This window comes from Gracilinanus agilis, chromosome 2, assembly GCF_016433145.1.
Source record: "Gracilinanus agilis isolate LMUSP501 chromosome 2, AgileGrace, whole genome shotgun sequence".
Lineage (NCBI taxonomy): Eukaryota > Metazoa > Chordata > Mammalia > Didelphimorphia > Didelphidae > Gracilinanus > Gracilinanus agilis.
Genome location: NC_058131.1, coordinates 574,808,375 through 574,826,832, shown reverse-complemented (window position 1 = coordinate 574,826,832; position 18,458 = coordinate 574,808,375). Strand labels below are relative to the sequence as shown.

The following is an 18,458-nucleotide window of genomic DNA, read 5'->3' as shown; positions in this document are numbered from 1 at the left end:
AAGAACCAGACCTAGAGATAAGAGGTCCTAGTGGCTTCAGACACTTTCTAGCTGGATGACCTTGAGCAAGTCACTAAACCCCAACTGCCTAGCCTTTACTGTTCTTCTGCTTTGGAACCAATATTTGGTATTGATTCTAAGACAGAAGATAAGAGTTGTTTTGGGGGTTTTTTTTAAGTAGTGAAGAGTGGAAGGCAATGAAAGGAATAAGAGGCATACTTTTTAGAAAGCCATAAAAGCTAGTATTTGATTAAAAATTGGTCTGAAAAGCATTGGAGGACCCAATGGAAAGTTTTGAAAGCAGTGAGTAGGGAGGAATGGGGGACATGGAGATAGATAGAGTGATAGAGGAAGAACCTGAAATCTATAATGAGAGAAAATGGTTCTGTTGGCAACCACAACCTTGTGGAGGGAAAAAGAGCAAGTGATTTGTTGTCCAGTCTTTGTTATGCCCAACTCTTCATGACCCTATGGACCATAACAAGTCAGGCCCATCTACCCTTCTCAATGTCTCAAAGTCTGTCCAAGCTCATATTTGTTGTTTTCATGACACTCTTTATCCATCTCATCCTCTGCCATCCACTTCTCTTTTTGCCTTCAATCTTTCTCAAAATCAGATCTTTCCTACTGAGTCCTGTCTTCTCATTATGTGGCCAAAGTACTTAAGCATCAGCTTCAGTATTTGATCTTCCAATAAATAATATGAATTAGTTTTCTTTAAGTATTGACTAATTAAGGATACAATAATTAAGAGAATCTCCAGTGAAAGGAACTCAAGAGGGAAATTTTAGCGATAGATCAAGAGAAATAGGGAGCATTGTGAGGAGAAAGTAATTTGGAGGTGCCTTCCACTTTCTTTTGAGATTTCAAATGTATTAAGACCAAATAGATTACTCTTCTTTTTTTTTTTTTTAAACCCTTACCTTCCATCTTAGAATTAATACTGTGCATTGCTTCTAAAACAGAAGAGAGGTAAGGGCTAGGCAATAGGGGTTAAGTGACTTGCCCAGGGTCACACAGCTAGGAAGTGTCTGAGGCCAGATTTGAACCCAAGACCTCCCGCCTCTGGGCCTGGCTCTCAATCCACTGAGCCACCCAGCTGCCCCCTGGACTCATTTGTTTTTCATTATGGTCACTGCCCCTACTTAACAAATCAGCAAAGCCAACATTTTAGAAATATTTTGAGTGTTAACATTCAGACTATTGTTCAGAAATTCAATAATAATAAACAATGAAATGATAGGGCAGTTTAATTATAAGAATCATCTGCATTTTATTTCTATTTTACAGAGTAATGATTGAAGCCTGATTTGTCTGTATACAGTACAGCTAGTTGATCTGCAAAGGAACACTGGTATCAGAAAGGGCATCTGAAAAATAGTCTTGCATCTCATCCACAGTAGCTAGAAAATATTCATCTGTCGAATCACCAAATGTGATAAAACCTGAGAACATTACATACATTAACATAATAGTCTTGTTTGGGAAATGGTCTCTTAAAAAAGTGCTTGGAGGTACAAATTGTCCAAGTAATAAACAAAAGGGTATTCTAGTTAACAAAGAGTTAAACAAATGTATCAAATGATTATAATTCGGTGACTTTCAGAAAAAGCTGCTAATCAGGCTCAATGACGCACTGTTCAACAATTTCCCGTAAGTTGGGGTTCTCCATTGCAGCTGCTACTCTCTCCTTGTCATTTATTTGTTTATTTACTGTAAAACATAAACAATAAAGTTAACAGGCAATAATGTTAACAAATTAAGGCAATCAACAAAGTTTATGCCCAGAGAATCAGGATACCTAGGCATTTGGGTATTTATAACTTAAATCTTAATTTCAGTTTTCACCCCATCATGCAAATGCTATAGGCAGCCCCCTCTTGGTGGGAAGTAGTCAAGGTGGAATTATTCCTTTTCTTTCTTTTTTTAAGATAATCAATCCATAAGCATTTATTAAGCACCTACTATGGGCCAGGTACTAGACTAGGTATTATGGATATTTCAACAGACCCATTAGTTTAGGAGTTTAATTCATCATTTTCCTACACTTGGGTTTCATGGATTTATAGTAAAAACAAATCTTTTAGAAAACACCCATCCAGCTAAATGAGTATATTGTGCTATATCTCCAAAGGCAGGACAAAGTGGAAAGAACTCTGGATTCAGCCTGGGTTCAAACACTTGAAGACTGTACTGACTATTGCTTAACCTTTTGAAACCTAGCTCGCCCTTTACAAAATGGAGAAAAAACCTGCACCATTCCATAAGGCTATTGTAAAGAAACTAAGCTGCAAACCTTAAAAAGGTATTAATGCAGGTTATTATTTTTATTTCCTCAAATGTTATTTTAAAAAGGCAAATTCCCTTATATTCTTGGCCTAAGTCACACAGATCAATCACTACAGGACTGTTACTATATTTGTTAATTATTAAAAAAAATTTTTTTTAACCATCTTGAATGGACTCAGGAGCCATTCTGAGTTCTGACAGGCTTCCTGGTTTCTCTAATTCAAGGGAAGGATCTACCTCATACTGGTATTGGGAACTTCACAATTTACAAAGTCCTTTCACTTATATTATTATTAAATTTAAATCTCTCTCAACAATCCTGTGAGAAAACTGAGACTCAGAGATACTTAGTAATTTTCCCAGGGTCTCATAGTACATGGCAAACCTCCCACTTATTAACCCTAGGACCTAAACTCTCCCTCTCTCTGTTAACTTCCCATGGCCCTTATTTGCCAAAGAACTACCCCAAATCCATCTCAATCTGCGTCTAGGCTTGGTGTGTCTCTAAATTACCCCGAATAAAAGCCCAACTTCAGAATATCTTCGGTTTTTCTAGTGAAAGAGGATCTAAAATATGCCTCTCTACTTCAAGTACATAACTTCCCATGTAAATATTTGCTGGCTAATTGTATGATCCACTATTTGCTACCAAAGACTAAAATGCCCATTTTGGTAATGTTACAGAATCACTTACTATCTTCTTCTGTGGAATGGGTTCCTTCAGAAATGTAGATTTCCAACTAGAGACAAAAATAAAAGTAAGTGCAAACATTGAAGTATTTAGAGACAAACATGGTGAGGAAGGGCAAGTAATAAACTATGAATCTGGGAGTCTGAGTTCTATTTATGTCAATTGAAAGTTATGTAGCTTTGGAATAAAATAAATCCTTAGGACTGCAATTCTATTTTGAAAATTATTGAGAAGTTAGCTTCTACATAACTATCAAAAACAATTCATTAAATTAATACAAATTCTTTGGCAAATACCAAGGCAGACTGCATATGACAAACAAAAGAAACTTTTAACAGGTAGAAAATCTGAGAATTTGTCATTTACTTCTTGGTGATCACTAAGACTGACTATATACAAATATACTTTGCCTCGAAGAAACAAAACCACAGCACCAAAGAACATTAGTGTTGGAAAGCACCACAGGGAATCTCGGGTTCAATCCCCTCATTTTATGGGGGCCCAAATCATCTAAACGCCTTTACCGATGTAACACTTGGCTTATCTCATCTGTGGGCATGGTGTGTATCAGGTGCACAGTCACCGGACAAAATGATTGATCAAAGTTCAAACTCCACCAAGCTCCCAGGTCACTCACATGACTGGGCACCACGAGCTACCTAGCATCACTTATGGAGAAGTAAACAAGGTCTAGAAACATTCTTTCTTACCTTATGTTTGAAAGGCAAACACCTCTGAAGCTTTACTCGTAAGCAAAGCCCTGTGAAAAGAGAGGCCCCAGTAAACGACATTGACAAACTCTGAACAAAGCAGTCAGCAGTGACTCTGTGCCAGCAGCTACTGTCCTCCATCCCACCATTCTTAGGTGACAGTGGCTGTCCCCTGGTGGACTGAAAGGAGGTATGCTGGGTAGATGGCATTGGTAGTGATTAATCTCAAACTACTTGATAAACTAGGACCACATAAAATAAAAATGTAAAAGCTAAAATCATCTCCTAGCCTTGGTAAGAAAAAGGCTCCTGGCACTTGTGAGAGAGAGAAAAGGAAAGCAAGAGAGATACAAGCAAAAATGTAAGAAAAAAAATTTTTTTTTTAATGGAAGAATTACCTTAGACCAGCATTGATGAACCATTTAGAAATCATGTGCCCAAACTGCACCTTCAAGCTGACTGAATCATCAAGTAAGATAATTCACAAGTCACTTACTTAGAGAGCTCCACCTCTCATCCTCTGAGGCTTTAGACTCTTATCAAAGAATTCACAAGTTTCTGACTGAGTGACTTGTGAATTCTCTTACTTGATGGCTAACAAAGTGTGAAGTAGGGGTTTCTTGATTGATTAACTCAAAATAGACAAAGAGAATAAAGAATTCCCTTTCACACTTTATTCTGCTGTAGTCATGCCTTCCTCTGATTCTCTATATTCTTCCTATATATCATTTCCTAACAGAACAGTGAAATCCCATTACATCTACCATCCTACAATCATTACCTTTTCCAGCTGTCACATTATATATTGTTAGCTCATGTTGAGCATACAATCTACTAACATCCTCTAATCCAGATCCTTGTCAGAAAAACTGTCATGAAAACATACCTTCTGGGAGGCAACTGGGTAGCTCAGTGGATTAAGAGTCAGGTCTAGAGATGGGAGGTCCTGGGTTCAAATCTGGACTCAGACAATTCCTAGCTGTGTGACCCTGGACAAGTCACTTAACCCACATTGCCTAGCCCTTATCACTCTTCTGCCTTGGAGCCAATACACAGTATTGATCCTAAGATGAAAGATAAGATTTGGGGGGGGGGGAGGGACGGGGGACATTCCTTCCACATCCTCTAATTGTGAAATTTAGCTGACAACCCAGGTGTGAGACTTAACATTTATCTCTATTAAATTTATATGATTAGCCAGCCTAGAATTCAGTACATTCTAGTTCACTAACATTTTTTAAGATGCTGATTTTGCCATTCAGAGTGTTAGCTACCCTCTCCCAGTGTGATATTATCTGCATATATACCTAATGAGCACGCCATCTATAGCTTTAGCCAAGTCATTAATGAAAATGTTAAATAGCACAGGGCTAGGTCTGACTATCTAGAGGCCTCTACTCAAAGACTGATTTAGGCCAGGATAACACAAAACCATTAAAAACTCCTCTGAATTCAGCCATTCAACACACTCTGAATCCATCTAATTGCATGACCACTTCCACATCTCTCCACTTTTTCCACAAGAATGTCATGAAATCTCTTTTGAGAAGTTTTGCTAAAAGCTAACTTCTACAATACCCTCATCTATAAGCTCAGTAACCCAGTCAAAAGGAAATAAGATCAGTCTATCATGACTTATTCTTGACACCTTTATAATCAGTTTTTTTTTCTTGATACTCACCAAACATATCTTTAACGATTCATACTAGAATTTTCCTAGGAATTGGAGTCCAACTCATTGGACTATTCTGCCTTCTTTTTCTCAAAATCAAGTTATTAAATACTCTCCACATCCAGAGAGAGAACTGATGAACTATGAGTGGAGACTGAAGTATACTTTTTAAACTTTATTTTTTTCTGGATATTTTAGTTTGCAACACAGCTAATATAGAAATACATTATGCATGATTTTACATGTATAATTTATGTCTTATTGCTTCCCTTCTCAAGAGGTGGGGAGGAAGAGAATTTGGAACTCAAAATTTTTTAAAAATTAATGTTTTTTTATATTCAATTGAGAAATATTTGACAAACTAAATAAAAATTTATCTATAACAGCTAAAGCAGCCAGCCACCATCTGAGAAAAATATATCCCTTATAACTTGGATCATATCACTAGAGAACCAGTTAGCAAGAAATCTATATAGACAGCTACTTGAACTACTTTTGAAAGATAAATTTGCCAAACTAAAATTATGGACAACAATTCTGTCATGGTGAACAACAATAAAGGTGACCATTTCAACATTATTGAACTTCACAGAGTAAACAGCTCAGAAGAGATGGAATGTTTTCATGAAAATTACTATAGAATCCCATTAACAACTAATTCTAAACAATGAAATATAGCCTCATGAGTAGAAAACAGACCAAAATAACACAATCTGCCTACTCATTTCTGTCTACAAATACTCTATAAAACATAATCTTTCACTGATAAGAGTCTACTTATAAACTACAGTGAGAGATGACAAAAAGGGGACAGAAGTGGCAATGGTATTGGGCTCTAGAAAAAGACATTTTTGTCTCCTCTCCAAATTCAGAAATAAGAAGACTTATCTTCATTTATCTGCCACTGGGTAACCTACACCCAGAGGCAGAGGGGTACTGGAAAGGCTGTCCTAGTGCTTTAAAAAAACAACAAAACACACTGTGAAGGACTATAAGCTTACCAATAAGAGTGGCCAGAGAGCAATGAGGTACCGTGGGTGTGAACCTGATAATAACCAGATAATCTTCTTCATGTATCTCCTTAACTTCCACACAACTTTCTGTCACCACTTCCAGTTCTTCTAAAGTATTGGGCTTCTCTGGGTCCCGGATAGTTCGAATTATATCTGGAAAATATAGCAGAGAAAGTACATCACATTCTGACAGAAATACTCTAAACCAGTGATGGGCAAACTATGACCTGCGGGCCAAATGGGGGTAGGGGAGGAGCCTGAAATGTTCTACTGGGCTGTGTGCCATTATTCCTAATCTGACGAATACAATGAGTAGGATACAATACAAAGAAACTTTGAAAAAGTTGCCTTAGAAACAGTCTGACAGATGAGCATTTCCTTTCCTTTGGCCCCCTCTTTAAGAAGTTTGCCCATCACTGCCCAAGCAACAGTTTTCTAGTTTCTATACTGCCTTTTTAGAGCAGCTATGTGGCACAACGGATAGAATGCCAGGCCTGAAGTCAAGATGAATCACTTTCCTGAGTTCAAATATGACCTTAGATACTTAGCTAACTGTGTGATCCTGGGCAAGTCACTTAATCTTGTTTGCCTGTTTTCTTCACTGTAAAATGAGCTAGAGAAAGAAATGGTAAGCCATTCCAGAATCTTTGCAAAGGCCACAAAGAGTCAAACTTGACTGAAATGACTGAACAATTATCTTCTGAACTGCTCTCCTCAGGAACCAATGTAATAACTAACAAGGTTTCTGGCATGCACTTTTATTATTAATTTTAAAAGAATATTTTTTGCTAGCCTTTTCTTTTATAACCTTTACCTTCTATCTTGGAATCGACATGAGTACCAGTTCCAAGACAGAAGAGCAATAAGGGCTAGGCAATTGGGGTTAAGTAATCTGCTCTGGATCATACATCTAGGAAGTGTCTAAGGTCAGATTTGAAACCAGAGCTTTCCTTCTCTGCCTAGTACTTAATCCACTGAGTCATCTAGTTATCCCATTAGCTTTTCTTAAGTAACATTGTTTTCTTGTGATGTTAATCATTTCCCATTTTTTGGTTTTTCCTCTTTAGGTTGAAAATGAAAAAGACACAAAGTAAGAGAAAGTATGTTATGCTAAGAATGGCCATATAGTTCAAATTTAAAGGAAAGATCACATTTAGCTGATGAAAAATTAAAATCTGTTACTCAGGTCTAGAATCCATAAGATCATAGATTTAGAGCTGGGAAGGAACTTTCTCAAAGGTCAGCTAGTTCAATATCTTCATCTTACAAATGAAGAAATTAAAGTTCAAAGAAAAATGGCCTGCTCAAGGTCCCATAATAAGCGGCAGACCTGGGATTCAAACACAGGACCTCTGACTCCTAATTCAGTGTTCTTTCTACTGAACCATGATCTTTTAAAATCACATATAACACTGTTACTAGCTACAATCAAGGAATGAAGACCCCAATGCAATAAGCAAGTGTGTCAAGGGAGTCTGCTATAAGAGCTACTAATAAGAGGAATTGATTTAGTACAGATGACTAAGATTCTTGATTCCAAGAAGTATTAACAGGCAAAGACAATTTTGCCTTGCCCTACAAAAAGAATGCTATGTGGTTGTTTTTTCCTGCAAATGCCAGGAAACCAACAATTCAAAAAATCTATTTAAGTACCTGATACATGCCAGTTATCATATTTGGTGCTAAGGGATACAAGTACCTAGACTGAAACAATCTGCACTTACAAGAAGCTTAAGAGAGGAGAAAACAAATACACACATAAATATAAAGTGAACAAATACAAACATATACAAAGTAGTTAAGTAGAAGGTAGTTTGAGCAGGAAGGCACCAGCCGTTGGGATGGATCAGGAAAGGTTTCAAGCAGATGATGCTTAAGCTGCTTCTTAAAAAAAGAGGATTCCAAGAGACAAAGGTGAGGAGGAAGCACATTATAGACATGGGAGTCCAGTGTAAAAATGTGGGCTATAGAGTGTTATTTATGAGGGAGAGTGAGGTCAGTGTGACTAGATTACAGAAAATGGGATGGGGACTCATGTCCAATGAGGCTACAAAGATAAGTTTGGGCCAACTTATGTAAGGTTTTAAAAGATAAACAGAAGAGTATATATTTATCCCAGAAACAATACGTAGCAAACATAAACAACTTTTTTCATGGAGTTTGGCAGAAAAAAAGAGAAGATAAATTGGAAAAGTTTGAGAGGATGGTAGAGTCTGCTAAGTTTTTTAAGGATGTGGAAGATTTAGTATGTTTGCAAGCAGTATAGAAAAAAAAATAGGATAAAGATTAAAGATTTGAAAAAGTGAGAATGGTTGCAAATGGTTTCAAATCCCTCTACATGAATGCCCCTAAATTTATGGGTGATAAGGTAAACTAAAGTTCCTAATGTGAGGAGGCAAATTCCATCTCAATGAGACTTCGTAGAATATGGCTATTGAATAGTCTACCTTATTCAAAAGAATAAGATATATAAAAAGGCAGTGGGAAAGAACTACACATTAAGAAGTATGCTTATGGGAAGAAATCCAGGCACTGGAGCAGAAAGGATTTGAGTTAAGCTGAAGGGAGGAAGATGAGAAGCATTATCATCATAAAAATCTAACATCTGAACTGAGAGGGAGGAGATAAGGAATTTGGAAACAGATCATAAATCCAACATAGATAGGTGATATAGTAGTGATGAGGGACTTCATTTATTCAGACATCTGCTGGAATTCATTCTTTATCAAAGTTGGATAGGGCCAGAGATAGGGACTGGCCTTGGGAGTTCACTGATTTAAGGAGTTCCTTTTATCAGAAGTTTTCTTTTATCAATGTGAATCAGTCCCTGTTCTGTAACTTAAAGAGTCTAAGAGCAGTTAATATGCAGTCTTCACTTGTTTTAATGATAATTTTACTTTTTAGAAAGAGGAAGTGTTACAAGAACTATTTTGGAACCAATTCTGGAAAAAAAGAGAAACTGGTCAGTGAAGCAGAAATAACAGCAATGGGGGGAGGTAGGGGTAGTGGGAGTGGGAGGGGTATGACCAGCTATGTTAGAATCATTAAAGATGGATGGAAGGAGCTTAGAGGAAAAGATAGCTAGGACCACCAGCCTAAAATTTCACAGAAATCAATTCCTCAAGATTGGAAATCCTCAAAAATAAAATTCTCAAGATGTAACAAATTATTCAAAAGAGGAAGGAAAGGGGAGATGAATAAAGAGACTGATATAAATGCACAAGGAACTCAACAACTCACTTGGGTCTTAAAAAATTAAGCACATAGGGGGTAGCTGGGTAGCTCAGTGGATTGAGAGCCAGGCCTAGAGACAGGAGGTCCTAGGTTGAAATTTGACCTCAGACACTTCCCAGCTGTGTGACCCTGGGCAAGTCACTTGACACCCCCTCCCCCCCATTACCTACCCTTACCACTCTTCTGCCTTGGAGCCAATACACAGTATTGACTCCAAGAAGGAAGGTATGGGTTTAAAAAAAAATTAAGTACATAACTGCAAGGAAAGGTAATATGGGATAGTACAACAGTGTGGCACAAATAGTATGAGAATAGCATCAAGAGGACTAAAGTTCAGACTTAGGCTGACATGGTGAAAAAACAGATAAAAGATGGATGCCCATCAACTGTGGAATAACTACACAAACTATGGTACCATATATAAATAAGAATATTATTGTATTATTGTACCCTGTGAAGTCTTGTGTGAAGAGACAGTGACTAACGTAAACAGAAGAGAACAATTTACATGATTACTACAATAGCCTGGAAGAATATAATAAAAAACATGAGAACTCTGATCAATGCAATGATCAAGCTTGACTCCTCAGAACTAACTGTCCAACCACCTTTCACCTCTTAGCAGACAGGTGGTAGACTATAATGATAGAATGAAGCACAGCATGGCCAATGTGTTGGTTAGTGTGCTTAAATATAATTATTTGTTATGACAAAGAATGGTGGGAAGTCATTATAAATGATATTTTAAAAATCAATAAAACATTTCTTAAAAGTCAGGGATGACCAAAAATAATTTTTTTTCTTTAAAAAGTATAAAGGCTAGCACAAAGTAAACAAGAGAATAAGTAGTGACTGAGAGAAGGTAGAGCTTCTTAACTGCAAAAGGACTGGAAAAGGACAAATGCTGTGCTAATTTTTTTTTAAAGGGAAGAGAATGAAATATGCAAACCACAGGACAGTGAGCATGACTTTGTTTCCTGACCAGATTCTAGAATTTATTATTAGAATGATTGCTTGTGAACATTTGGAAAAGGAAACTTCAATCAACCTTATTTCCTTTTCTGACAGTCACTAGATTGGTAATGCCAGTTTTATGAGTATTCTTAGTACTTAGATTTTAGCAAGCATCTAATGTTATCTTTGTGAACAAGATCTTTACAGAGCTATAAGGAAGAAAACAGTACAACTGAGTGCATTTAAAATAGGTTAGGTGGGGAGGCAGGAGTGTAGCTAGATGACTCAGTGGACTGAGAGCCAAGCCTACAGATGAGAGGTCCTGGGTTCAAATCTTACTTCAGATACTTCCTAGCTATAGGACCCTGGGCAAATCACCTAATTCCAATTGCTCAGCTCTTACTACTCTTCTGCATTGGAACCAAAACTTATATGGGTTTTAAGACACAAAGTTTAAAATGAAATTTAACAGAGATAAATGTAAAATCCTATATTTGGACTAAAAGCCAGTTCACATTGATGTCCCTTAGTACTCCAGTTTAGCAGTCTCCTAAACTCACTTCTATTTTCTCTCTATCTCAGCCACTGAGAGGCAAGATCATACTCAAGGTCATAGCCCTACTTATAACTATTCTACCTCTGCAATCCATAACTCTGAAAGATCTCCATCCAATCCCAACTTCTTATCCTTCAGTCTATATTGGCTTCTTCCTACCTGCCTACAAGGTAGATTACTCATTCTCAAAAAACCTTCACTTGGCCGCTCCCTCCCTGCTAACTTTCACCCTAACTCTCCTCCCTTTTGCAGCTACTCACTTGAGAAGGCTATGCACAATAGGTGCCTCTACATCCTTCCCTCTGGATCTCTTTGTATTATTCACTCAAAATCACACTCTCCAAAGTTAGTCATCATCTCTCTCTTTAACCACTTACCTTCTATCTTAGTACCAATTTTATTGGCAATCAAGGTTAGGTGACTTGCCCAGGGTCAGACAGCTAGGAGTGTCTGAAGCCAAACCCAAACTCAGGTCCTCCCAACTCCAAACCTGGTGCTCTATCTACTACACTAACTAGCTGCCTCACCATTATCTCTCTTTTTTTAAACCCTTACCTTCCATCTTAGAATCAATACTATCGATTGGTTCCAAGGCAGAACAGTAAAGGCTAGACCAGTGATGGTGAAAATTTTAAGACAGAGCGCCCAAATTGCAACCCTCATGCCACATGTGAGCCCCACCCCCATCCCAGACAGGAGTGGGAGGAAGCACTCCCATTGGGCTGCTGGGCAGAGGGTCTGGTCATGTGAGAAATGTCCTCAAGCAAGTGGGGAGAGGGGGAGGGGAGCTGCCCACTCCAGCACTTATGCCATAAGTTTGCCAACACAGGCAGTGGGGAGTTACGTGACTTGCCTAAGTCACATAGTTAGGAAGTATCTAAGGCCAGATTTGAACCCAGGATTTCCTGTCTCTAGCCAGCTAGCTGCTCCAACCATTATCTCTTAAATAATCAATCCTTTTCTCAATCCTCATCTTTCTTGACCTCTCTGCAGCTTTTGACAGTGTTGATCACCCTCTTTTCCTTGATGTTCTTTTTGCTCTAGGTTTCATGACACCACTTTACTCTGCTTCTCCTCTCTAACTGACCTGAGCATTCCTTCTAAGTCTCTTTTGCTAGATTTTATCATCTTAATTTCTTACACTCTCACCCCCATAACCAATCGGTTGCCAAGTTCTGTCATTTTTACCCTTATAATATCTCTTGCATATGCCCTTTTCTCCTCTGACACTGTCACCACTCTGATTTAAGTTAAGGGACTACTGACAGAGGTCCTACTGGATGGTCTTCCTTCCCCAAGCATCTCAATGTGCCAATTCATCTTCCAATCAGATGTCAAACTGATCTTAAAGTACAAGTCTGACCATATTATCTTCTATTCAATAAACTTCAATGGTACCCTATAACCTCTAAGGTCAAATATAAAAACCTGTGTTTGGCATTTAAAGCCTTTTATAACCAAAAGTAGTCTTCCTATCTTTCCATTCTGTTAAGGGCAGCACCCATCCTTCTAGTTATTCAAGTGTAGTATCTTGGAATCTTCCTGACTCTTCACTCTCTCTCATCCTTTAGATCCACTCATTTGTGAACTTTTGTTGATTTTAGCTCCACAACTTCTCTAAAATGCATCTCCTTCTCTACACTCAGTCACTCCTCTAGTTCAGGCCTTTATCACCTCTTACTTGAACCAACAGCTCATATTTGGGTCACCTTTCCCTCTCCATTCATCTTTCCCACAGCTGCTATTAATAAAACAAAGACCTTACCATGGAATTCTCCTACTCATATAGCTTCAGAGGCTCCCTATTGCTTCTAGGAAAAAATTCAAAAATCTACATCCTGGCATTTAAAGCACTTTGCAATAAGACTTTACTGTTCCAAACTTATTCCATATTGCTTTCTTTTATAAACATTTTGTTCCAAACTCACCTCCTCTTTGTTCTCAGGACCTGATAATTCCATATTCTGTCCCACTGCCATTGTGTTTTGGTTTTTTTTTTAAACCCTTAACTTCTGTGTATTGGTTCCTTGGTGGAAGAGTGGTAAGGGTAGGCAATGGGGGTCAAGTGACTTGCCCAGGGTCACATAGCTGGGAAGTGTCTGAGGCCAGATTTGAACCTAGGACCTCCCGTCTCTAGGCCTGACTCTCAATCCACTAAGCTACCCAGCTGCCCCCTGCCACTGTGTTTTATAGCTACATTCTAGCTATCTGGAATGCTTTTCTTCCACTTTCCTTCCAAGCACAACTAAGATGTCATTTTCTACAGAAAGATTTCCTGACTATCAGCTATTAATTCTCTTTTCCTCCTGAAATTTCATTTACTTGCTTTTCTGGATAGATGTAGGCTCCCCTCCAGGTACAGAGACTTTCATTTTTGACTTTGTCTTCCCAATGCATAGCAATTGTTTATAGCAGGTGGTTAATAAATGTTTGTTGATTTTAAAATCAGCTTTACAAGTCAGAGAAAGTTATGACTATACAACAGATTTTAAGAAAAATGTCTGGGGATTTTAATGGGCAGCAAGTCTATCCAGTCTTATAGCAGCCCTGCCAAAAACTAATTCAGTCTTAGGTTGCATTAAGAAAGCAATAGGGGGCAGCTGGGTGGCTCAGTGGTTTGAGAGCCAGGCCTAGAGATGGGAGGTCCTAGGTTCAAATCTGGCCTCAGACATTTCCTAGCTGTGTGACCCTGGACAAGTCACTTAACATCCACTGTCTAGCCCTTACCACTCTTCTGCCTTGGAATCAATACAAGTATTGATTCCAAGACAGAAGGTATGGGTTTAAAAAAAAGCAATAACATAATAACACCCAAAGGCCTGCCACTTAGAAAAGGTAAGAGACTTATTCACTTGGCCCCATAAGACAGAATTAGGGGCAATGAGTGGAGGAGTAGGCCCCATAGGGCAGAAGTAGGAGCAATGGGATTGGGGATGTGAGCCAGGGATAGCGACAGGAAAAACTCATCATTAAAAGTAGGATAGGTTTTTATCTAATTGGTAGTATATATTCTAGTCTACTATCTAGCCATATGATTTTGGGCAAGCCAATTAGCCTCAAGTATTTGTTTTCCCAGCATGGCCTCAACTCATTATTTTATCAACCAATTAATGTGTATTAGGTACCTACCAAAAGCCCAGTAGTTTTGTGCTAAGGGAAAAATTAGAAATAGTCCCATGCTCTCAAAGAACTTATAGTCTAGTTTGGAAAATAAGCCATAAACAAATAGAAAATTAACAATTCAAGGCAGTGTAAGTCCCAGCGGTTCAGATAAGTATTTGAAGAGTTTAAAAAGGAGAGAGCACTTCATGTGATAAGATGATTTAAAAAATATTCTGAAAATGAAAAGTATTACATTCAAGGGATTCCCGTATCATAGGACGTAAGGTATTAGACTAGATAATATAACTCTCCAGCCCCAGATCCCTTCTAACTCTAAATTTATGTTCCTAGAGTCACCTTTTATTATATTTTTTCCCAGGTCCAAGAAAGCACCAGCCTTCTTGACCTGATATCCTCTGCTTGGTGTTTAGGCATTAAGATAATTCATTTAGATCACTCTATTAAGATCATTTCTCAATGACGATCATATATGGCAGGAGTTTAAATTAGTCCTTCTCTCAAGTAAAGTCCTTTCCTGCCCTCAATCTCCAATGGTCCTTTACAGCCCTCAACTCCTTTCAGTACACAATCCTTAGCTGAGATAAATATTTTCACAGAAGATGAAAGGAACTAGTTGGATTCACTCTCATACCCCTAAAAGTCCACAACACCTCAATTCTCACCTAGATCACTATCTCAGAGTTAAAAGGGTTTTTCATGTTCATCTAGTCTACCTCTTTCATTTCACAGATGAAAAAATGAAGGTCCAAAAAAAACTAAATGACTTAATTGTCCAAAGTCATTCACAATAAGAATCAGGATTTGAACTCCAAATCCAGGACTCTTTCTACTGTACCACACTGCCTCCTCATTGGTCTCCAAGCTTCTAGTCTCTCCTTTCACTTGCTAAATAAGGTTCCTAAAGCACTGGAATTAGGCCAGGTGACTGATCTGGAGCTAGAAGTAACCTAGTTCAGTCCCTTCATTTCATAGGGGAAGAAATAAAGGCCCAGAAAGGTGAAGATCAAACTGGTGGTATCAGCAGGATTTCAACTCAGGTCATATGACTCCTAACTCACTGTCCACTGCACCTCAACTGCTCGAAAAGCTTAAATGGCTCAGTAGTGTTTCTAGCATAGCCTCTTAACCTGACATTTATGTCTAGCTACCTTTCTGGACCCATGCCTTTACTCCTTCCATGTTTCTGCCAAAATGTACTCCCAGGATTTAGTAATCTTATTTCATGCCACCATACCTTTTGCATAGGTTGTTGTACATGCCTAGAATGTAATCCTCACCTCCACCTTTCAGAAACCTTAACTTCCTTCAAAATTCACCTCAAATGTCATTTCTTAGCTTTTCCTGATTTCTCTCTCTTCCCCAACTGTCCATTACCTGCTCTTATCTACTGACATGCTGTTATTTCCCTGACAAATCTAGCTTGTGTAAGGCAAAAACTGTTTATCATTTTTTTTTTGTTTCTCTCCATCCCTATAGCACATCTGACCTGTCACAAACACCCCATCGTGTCCCATCCCCTTAATACATTCCAAGGACTCCTTATCATTATTTGATCCCTAACATCAAAAATAAAATCTTCTATTTGGCATTCAAAGTCTCTCACAACCTGAGCACCCCTCTCTGTTTCCAGGTTTCTTACATTTTACTACTCCCCACCCTACCAGATCCAAAGACAGTGGACCCCTAGCTGTCTCAAACTCCACCTCCAGACTACTTCACCCCATGCCTGGGATTCTCTCTCTCCTTATCTCCACTTCCTGGATTACTCCAAGTCCCAACTAAAATCCCACCTTTCGGGGGTTCATTCCTGAAACCCAATAATGCAAATGCCTTCCTTCAGTTGCTTAACTCCAATTTAATCAGGCAGCATAGCTTGTTTTGCACGTGACTCCCCCATTACAAACAGAGCTTCTAGTGGGCCCAGAACCTTTTGCCTTAGTTTCCTTGGCGCTCAGCAAGGTGCTTGGTACACAGCAGGCCCTTAGTGAACGCTTATTGAATGACAGTGCATTGCTGATAGTTAAAAGCTTAAATGTGGTTCGAGTTCAACTGAATACAGGCAGTCACTTCACCACAGATGACCAAGACCCCCTCAACTGTGGGTTTTTCCAATAAAATGTCGGTAGGATCCTTAGTCCAATTGCAACAATGTATAGCCTGGAAGAGGGAAGTGTGGGTTAAGGTGCTAGGGTCAAGCGGGGATGGGGGTGGGGGCGGGCTTGGGAGTACATTCTGCGCCACCCCCACCCCAAGCAAGCACATTGCCAGATACTGGACATTGGGAGGGAAAGGTGTGATGGGATATCCTTGTCCCTGTCCCCACCTCAGGCCTGGAAGACCCAAGCCCCGGTTCCTCTCCAGGAGGGGCCCAATCCCGCCATGCGCTGCCCCGGGGGAGGAGAGTTACCGTAAACCTCTAGCGCTTTCTCTTCCATGATCCGGGGCTGCCGGGCAGCTCCCCGCTCAGAGCGGCCCGAGAGCCATAGAACTCTGCTCAGCGCCCAGGAAAGCAGCCCGGACACTTGCTCCATGCTCCCGCTCCGCCATCCCTGGCGTCGGTCCCACCCAAGCCACAGTCTTTCCACCACCCCAGACGAGGGATTTCAATTTCCTGGTCCTAAGGCGGCGAAGCGAGAAAACCTAAGGGTCGTGGGGAGGGGAGAATGGAGGTTCGGGCGCGCTAAGGACATAGGGAGCAGTTCTACAGGGAACTACAGATCCCAACATGCTTTACTTCGTTTCGGCGGGGACGGTGAGGGGAGCGCGGCGCTGAGGGAGATCCTAGCAGGCTTGCCGGGAAATTCAAGGCCCTTCCGGAGGCGCAGGCTGGAGCGGTGTGTTATGGGACTTGTGGTTTACACTCTGAGAAAAAAAACCTAACCCTCCCTCCGTCACCAGCTCTCAAATTCCACATTCTCACATGCCTACGCACCAGTACCAAAGACCCACTATTGTGGAAAAGAGAATGTACGCTGCTCCCACTCTGTTCCACGAATCCTAGGGAATCGCATTCCCGAAGCAACAATGGGAGACAAGCATCCGCTGAGGAACTTTCTAGGGAGCCCGCTGCCCTTTTCTCAAAGAGCCATTTCCGGGAAACCTCTTCCTTATTTCCTGGCGGGGCCGGAAGTGGGTTTCCGTTGCTATGCTAACTAAATCTTTTGGGAGTCACGCTCACCTAAGAGAAAGGGGAGTATTTATTTATTTGTGTCCCCCATTCCCTTCGTACCAGGATCTTCTGCTCTGTTGGACCCTCACTGCTTCCTTAAACATTCTTAGAATAGATTGCCTTTGCCTGATCATCACGAATGCAAAAATAAAATATTCCTTCTACCACTCCCATCCCCACAAACCCAACATTTTAATTTATGCAATCCCTGTAACCATTTTGATGATTGTTGGGGTGATCATTGTGCTCGAAATGATTATGCAATTGGGAACATGTGAGACATTTCAAAATTTCAATTCTTGAAGTATTATCAAGTGCTTACTAAGTAGTAGACACTAGAAATACATACCACAAATGAAACAGCCCCTGCCCTCAAGAAAGTGATATTCCACTGTATTTTTTTCCCTATGATGTTGCATCCTGCCTGTTATTTTTGCTTAGTTGTAGAGTAAACTAGAGTAATGTGTTAAATTCTGCTGGATTTCCCATCTTGGTGCTGTAATCTGCCTCTGAATTTTGCTTGTTTCTTTTTTTTTAATCACAAATTGATGCTGTAGTATCTCTAATATGGAGAATTCAAAGAATAGGTTAAATGTAATAAAATTTGTTTTAGAATTAAATAATTCCCCCCCCATTTAAAAAGATGTTTGAAGACAAATGTGTTTTATCCCGAACTATTCTGAAATAACTTCCTTTCGAGCAAAGATGAGATGATTATTAATAATTTTTATAGAGAACAATTAAGATTAAGTATATATTAAAAGTATACTATCTGCCAAGGAGTATAATTTTTTTTGAGCGGAATGGTGGTTAGAGAACTAACCTTGAAGCCAGGAGGGTCTGGGCTTAAGTCATACCTTTAACACATTACAGCTATATGATTCTGGCAAGTTATTTAACCTCTTAGTAATCTAGATAACTCTCCAAGACCAGATTGTAGAGAAGGTATAGACCTGTATTGATATGTTTTTCCTCATCTGAGAGTTCCCTTTCCCAAAGAAATTGCAGGTCTGATCTCTATTTTAACTAGCATATATGGTAGAAGTG

The 18,458-nt window shown here is 39.4% G+C and overlaps 1 protein-coding gene across 1 annotated transcript; it reads right to left on the bottom strand.

The window, feature by feature from the left end:
• Positions 1-1,234: 1,234 nt before the first annotated feature.
• CIAO2A (cytosolic iron-sulfur assembly component 2A) lies at positions 1,235-16,993 on the bottom strand. Its single transcript, XM_044662431.1, has 5 exons — positions 16,650-16,993; positions 6,364-6,528; positions 3,691-3,740; positions 2,984-3,029; positions 1,235-1,713 (listed from the first exon to the last, which is right to left on the bottom strand). The coding sequence occupies exons 1-5, from the start codon at positions 16,771-16,773 to the stop codon at positions 1,616-1,618; spliced, it is 483 nt and encodes a 160-aa protein (XP_044518366.1). The 5' UTR covers positions 16,774-16,993; the 3' UTR covers positions 1,235-1,615.
• Between the last annotated feature and the right edge of the window lie 1,465 nt (positions 16,994-18,458).

Bases quoted from the DNA above. Each gene is read 5' to 3' on its own strand.
- CIAO2A (XM_044662431.1), bottom strand. From the start codon at position 16,773: ATGGAGCAAGTGTCCGGGCTGCTTTCCTGGGCGCTGAGCAGAGTTCTA. The intron at 6,529-16,649 runs GTAACTCTCCTC...TATATTTTCCAG, and splicing joins GAAAGCGCTAGAGGTTTACG to ATATAATTCGAACTATCCGG. The intron at 3,741-6,363 runs GTAAGCTTATAG...CTCTTTTCACAG, and splicing joins CTCTCTGGCCACTCTTATTG to GGCTTTGCTTACGAGTAAAG.